At 37.5% G+C, this 6,000-nt stretch overlaps 1 protein-coding gene across 1 annotated transcript in view; it reads left to right on the top strand.

Moving 5' to 3' along the window:
• ddhd1b (DDHD domain containing 1b) overlaps positions 1-5,033 on the top strand; it is a 78,206-nt gene extending 73,173 nt beyond the window's left edge. Inside the window, exon 13 of the mRNA XM_028604885.1 lies at positions 3,465-5,033. Coding sequence (XP_028460686.1) covers positions 3,465-3,649 — 185 coding nt within the window. The 3' untranslated portion in view covers positions 3,650-5,033. The remainder of the gene's footprint in view (positions 1-3,464) is intronic.
• The last annotated feature ends 967 nt before the right edge of the window (positions 5,034-6,000 follow it).

Genomic DNA, 6,000 nt, shown 5'->3' on the forward strand with positions numbered 1-6,000 from the left:
CGTGCTGTGGACACAAAATATGCTTCCCATTGAAATAAATTACATTTTCGTGTTGTCCACCACGTAAAAACAGACAAAAACGTCTCCGTGAACACGTATCAATAGATTCAAATAACGTCACATTTACGCGAACTTCCATGAGACCGGGCTGCCTCACCACACCTCCTGCCTGCTCTCTCCCACAAACCACCTGTAAATGAACCCTCTCCCCACCTCGACTCAGGATCTAAATATATTTTTATTAGCATTTTATATCTGATCAAGCCTTCTTACTTCCACTATTGTTGTTTTTGTTCTTGGTTTTGTTTTTATGTAGTTCTCTGTGTTCTTGTTTTTAATTACTGTTTTACTGCTATAAGGGGACCTTGAGTGATGTGAAAGACGCCCATACAGTAAATGATGAATTATTATTATTAAATGAGATAACATTAAATGAGAGAAGTTGAACTACAGAAAAAATAAATATTTGAAAGCAATACAGAGCCTTACTGGATTATATTTAATTATGTTTTTGAACTGTCACCAGTTTTTTAAAGTCGCTGAAAAGTTGCTGCTGTTTCAATCCTGTCGGCTCTCCCACTGCGACTGACGTGCGCACACACACAAACACACACGGTGGATGCAGGAAAAACCAGTGATACGACGTACAGGATGACTTACGTTCTGGGAGAAGCTGTACCAAATAATTTCTCAGTTTTTAATTCTCCTCGACAAATAGGAAGGGGAGGATTAAAAAGGAAAATAGAAGCCAGTCGGCTTCTATTTTTAAGAACACTTTTATTTGTACCACTCAAGTTTGAGCAGTTTTCAAGCTTTGAACTTCAAGCCTTTGAAATTCAATCAATAACACCTGTCCTTTGTGCGGTTACCGCACACCGAGAGCAAATAAGGACTGTATTTCAGAACTGGCTGACTTCTTAGCCGACATTGTTCTAAAATATGATAATATCTTAGTGATGGGGGACTTAAATATTCATGTATGTTGTCCATCAAACCCCTTAGCAAAAGACTTTTTAAATCTTGTTGATTCTTTTGGTTTTAAACAAATGGTGAACGGCCCTACACACAATCATGGCCACACTTTGGACTTGATTCTATCACTTGGCTTAGGTGTCAAGGACATTATCAGTGAGGACTTTGTGTTATCTGATCACAATCCAATTTTATGTACTGTTTCTCTTCCCTGTCAGCTGAGAAAACCTTGTGCAGTTAAAAGATTATATCGTCCTCTAACACCGAATTCACACGTAGATTTTAATGTGTCTTTTATGGAGAAATTGCAGCGCATGAATACGGACCTCCTATCTCCACATCTTGGTGTAGAAGAAACTATTAATAATTTTAACATTATATGCACAGAAACACTAGTTTGTATTGCTCCTTTGAGACAGGTGAGCAGAAAAAATAAGTCTCCTCCCTGGTATAATGAACATGTTAAATCATTGAGAAGAGATTGTAGAAGATTGGAACGTAAATGGAAGAAAGATAAATTACAAATTTCGTATGAAATGTTAACAGACTCCTTAGGTAAATTCCAACAGGCTGTAAAAACGGTTAGGTTCAGATTTTTCTCAGACATTATTGAGAAGAATCGTCAAAATCCAAGAATCCTTTTCTCAACAATTGATATATTTCTGAACCCCAGATTAGAGGTGCCTGGAGTTATACTTATGGATTTATGTTAGAATCTTTTGGAATTCTTTGTCTTTGTATAGCGGACATCCGAAGGAATATACAACAGTGTTCTTATGAGCCTATGGATATACCTGTAACTCATGTTGTGTTGTCTGATTTTGAGCCTATTTCCTTATCCACACTTGGTGAATCGGTGAAGTTTTTCAGTCGGGGTTCAAAAAACAACATAGTACAGAATCTGCGTTATTAAAAGTTTATAACAACGTCTTTATGGCCACAGATAGTGGTGACGTGACCTTACTTCTGCTATTAGATCTTACAGCAGCGTTTGACACAATTGACCACAATATTTTAATTGCACGCTTAGAAAATTATGTAGGTATCTGAGGTAATGTCTTAGACTGGATTAAGTCTTATGAGGAGAGAATGTACGTCGAGTTCAGCATCTTTATCATGCGGTATTCCACAAGACTGGTGCTAGAGCACCAGTCTTTTTTTCCTTATACAGTATATGTTGCCTTTAGGTCAGATCATGAGTAAATATGATGTCTCTTTTCACTGCTATGCGGATGACACGCAGTTGTATCTTCCCTTACAACCAACTGTCCCTGCTGCTGTTGAAAGGCTGGCAGAGTGTTTTGGGGAGATTAAAAGGTGGATGTCTGTAAATTTTTTATGTCTAAATGAGTCAAAAACTGAAATGATTTTATTCGGCCCTTCAGAGTCTGCTAATACATCGGAAATTGAATTGGGCACACTATCCCCTTATCTGATGAATCAAGTAAAAAACTTGGGGATAATCTGCGATAGTGCACTGAAATTTGATAAACAGATAAATCAAGTAGTTAAAATGAGTTTCTCCCAGTTAAGACTAATCGCTAAAATTAAGCCCTTTGTAACACGAAAGGACCTGGAAAAAATAGTGCATGCATTTATTTTTTCAAGATTGGACTATGGTAATGCATTGTACTATGGTGTTCATCAGAAAACTTTAAACACATTGCAACTAGTCCAAAATGCGGCCGCAAGGCTACTGACAGGCACTCGGAAAAATAAACGTATTACTCCTGTATTAAAATAACTACACTGGTTGCCGGTTTTCTACAGGATAAATTTTAAGATACTTTTATTTGTTTTTAAAGCACTACATGGCACTGCTCCGACATATAGAGCCGATCTAATCCAGGTGAATAAACCAAAGAGAGCACTTCGCTCCGAGTCATTAAATCTCTTGGTAGTCCCACGGACGTACAGGAAAATGAGAGGGGATTGCTCTTTTGCGGCCGTTGCTCCCAGGCTGTGGAACAGTTTACCTCATTATATCAGGGAATGTTCCTCTCTTATAGAGTCCAATAAGTGCTTAATCAAACCGTATGAATGTGTGTCCCAGCCCAGGCCAGGATATGAAATTAACTAACAAGCCACCGACAGATATGTTCAAATTTGATTAATTCAATAAATTATAATTTTTTTGTCTTAAACCCAGTTGCCATTTTCATATTATGCCAGCATTTGCAGCATCCTGAGCCTTTTTGTTTGTTTTGTTACTAGGAAAACTCAGTTTTATTCTCCCCGAAAAAAGAAGTATACCTAAAAAAAAAACACAACTTTTATCGCAATTTTTTACAAAAGCTGGATGGACTGATATACCCTGTATAATGTAAATTACCAGCGTCATTACCGTTAAGAAAAATACAGAGGCTTAATATGTTGACAGTGGGAACACAATATGACCGAAGTCCACCAGGGCTCAGAGAACTACTAAGGAAAATATCTTCTTCTGACACTTAATACAGCTAGATACTAATCTGTCATTTTCTCTGTTCCAGTGGAACTGGAGAGGCGCATCGACTTTGAGCTGCGGGAGGGCTTGGTGGAGAGCCGCTATTGGTCAGCAGTGACCTCACACACGGCCTATTGGTGCTCTTATGATGTGGCTCTGTTCCTCCTCACCTTCATGTACAGACCACAAGAGCCTCTTGAACCTGCAGAAGATAATCCAGAGACCTCATAACGTGCAAACTGACATGGAGCCATCACAGCTGGGGTCATTTTGCTTTCTGTTCATGTCTTTTAAACAAATGAAAAGCCCAATTTATGGAACATAAAATGAAGAATGAAGACTTTTCCTTTTTTTCCACTGAAGATTACTTGTCTAATCACAAAGCTCTGTTGGTTCTTCATTGTGTGTATATATAGCCATAGAGAAAGCCCCAGTGCTTAATCCCGTTCTAACCTTGTGCTTTTGTGAAATATGTTTAATAATTTCTCATAATCTCATGCCTCAGATGAGAACAAAGAAGCTCACAAGTGATCATGGGAGCCATATTATAGACAAGGATAAAGGGAATTCTTTATTTAATACAATGCGTACAGTGCATTGTGTGATTGTACAGTCTACTCCAGTGCATTGTGTGATTGTACATTTAATCCTAAAACCTGAATATTTAACAGATAATCTGTTTAAATCAGCATTTACTATTTTTGACCACTGGAGGGCGGACAGACTCCAAAACAGACTTCTCAATCTCAATAAACCATTAGCTTATCATGTTGCTATAAGCAACAGTTGCCTAACACTAAAACTGTGTCTACACAGGAGGCTTAGCACCACATAAGCAGGGCAGCAGTTACACACGTAAAACAGAAGACACAGTCCCTGTTTTGTTTTATTCCAATCCTACTCGACAAAGTTGCAACCTTTAGGGTGTCTTCATTTACATGCACTTGAGTTACCAGGTTTTTTTAATTTCTTTCATGTCATGTAAACAGAAACCTGGTGTCTATAATCGTAGATAGGGGATTAGAGAAACCTGATTTGTCCAGCTAGATTTGTCCTGGAAAAAAAGTTGATTTCTCTGCCATGTACACATAACCAGGTTTCTAATCGGCTTTTTGCATGTAAAATACAGTGCATGAGTAAGACTTCAGACAAAAAAAGTATCGGTGTGATAGCAGAGCAGCTGGATGAAAAGAGAGATCATAACAAGTAGCAATGCATCCTTGTATTTAAGATAATTCAATCCAAAGTCTGACTGAAACTAACACAAAGGTTCTTTTTTGTCAACCCAGCAGCACAACTCACAGTCAAGTGGTGAGTCAAGCTTTGCTCAGGGTTATGGGGCATATTGGTAATTTTGTGAGCCAGTTCGCCTGGCGCACACCTGGATACAGGGTGGGATCAGAAAGAATACATTATAAATAGGCGTGTTACAGGTTTTGACAATCATGGGCAATCACGTTCCCTATTTACATTTTTAAAACAGGGCCTCAGTTACCCAGTGTTTTGGATCATTGAGACACTGGGGGAGGACTGGCAGGAATGGACTGCTCTGAGGGAGTTATTATGGAGAGAGAAGATTTAATTGATCCATGTTTTTTTCATGGAATTCTGTGAACTATTTTAATGTGTCTGTTAATCATATCAGACAAGTTTGATGTGCACATAACACAAAGGTTTCTTTGGTTATTTTTGCAATTGATTTTTTAAATATAGCCTATATTTATAGGCTATATTTAAAAAATCAATTGTTGGGGCTTTAACTCCACTTTAATATCAACCTTTGTTTCGTATCATCATGTTTGTATCGACTGAGCTGTTGTTTCTTTTAGGAATAAAGGACATACCAGTAACATTGAGGGGATAAAACAATTGGTGGCCAAATGTTTGTTAGATGCCAACAGACTACTTCTTGTAGATGTTACTGCTCATACTCATTGCCAGATGATAGCATGATGCTGACTCTCAATCCAAAATTAGCAACAAATTACTACTACACGAAAATATCATACTCCACATGATTTAACATTTTGCTGTGCTTAGTCAGTCAGTTAAAATAAATTAGTTAAAACAGGCTGGATATACATTAAGAAAAAGTTCTAAAAGTTCATGTATTGATCTTTGAGCATTTTCAATGTTTTTTAAGGTAGTCCACACTTCAGGTTCAAACACAGCATGATGAGTTTTATTTAAATTACTTTAATCACAAACACTTAAACCTGCCATGAGTTAACATTGCTGTTTTTCTTTTCATGTATATATATTCTCTTTAGGAGGTGTAAATGAGTATTACATCTACAAAGTTCTGTTGGAGAGTGTGACTCATTTTCAGCCCTGGAATTTTATGCCCACTTTACTTCACGACTGACTATATTAAAATAACATAGAGTATAAGTCTGCAATAGCGCACTGTTCTCCATAGCATTGTAATTCTGTGTATTTTTGTAAAATATAATTTCCAATTCAGTGCAAATACAGTAAGTGTTGCTTCACAATATAGATTTAGAAAGGGGTTATATTGTTACTGATCTGATCGTGTTTGCTTGTTCACACACTGTGGTACTTACCTGTGCTTTCCACACTGA

The sequence above is a fragment of the Perca flavescens genome, chromosome 18 (genome assembly GCF_004354835.1).
Source record: "Perca flavescens isolate YP-PL-M2 chromosome 18, PFLA_1.0, whole genome shotgun sequence".
Lineage (NCBI taxonomy): Eukaryota > Metazoa > Chordata > Actinopteri > Perciformes > Percidae > Perca > Perca flavescens.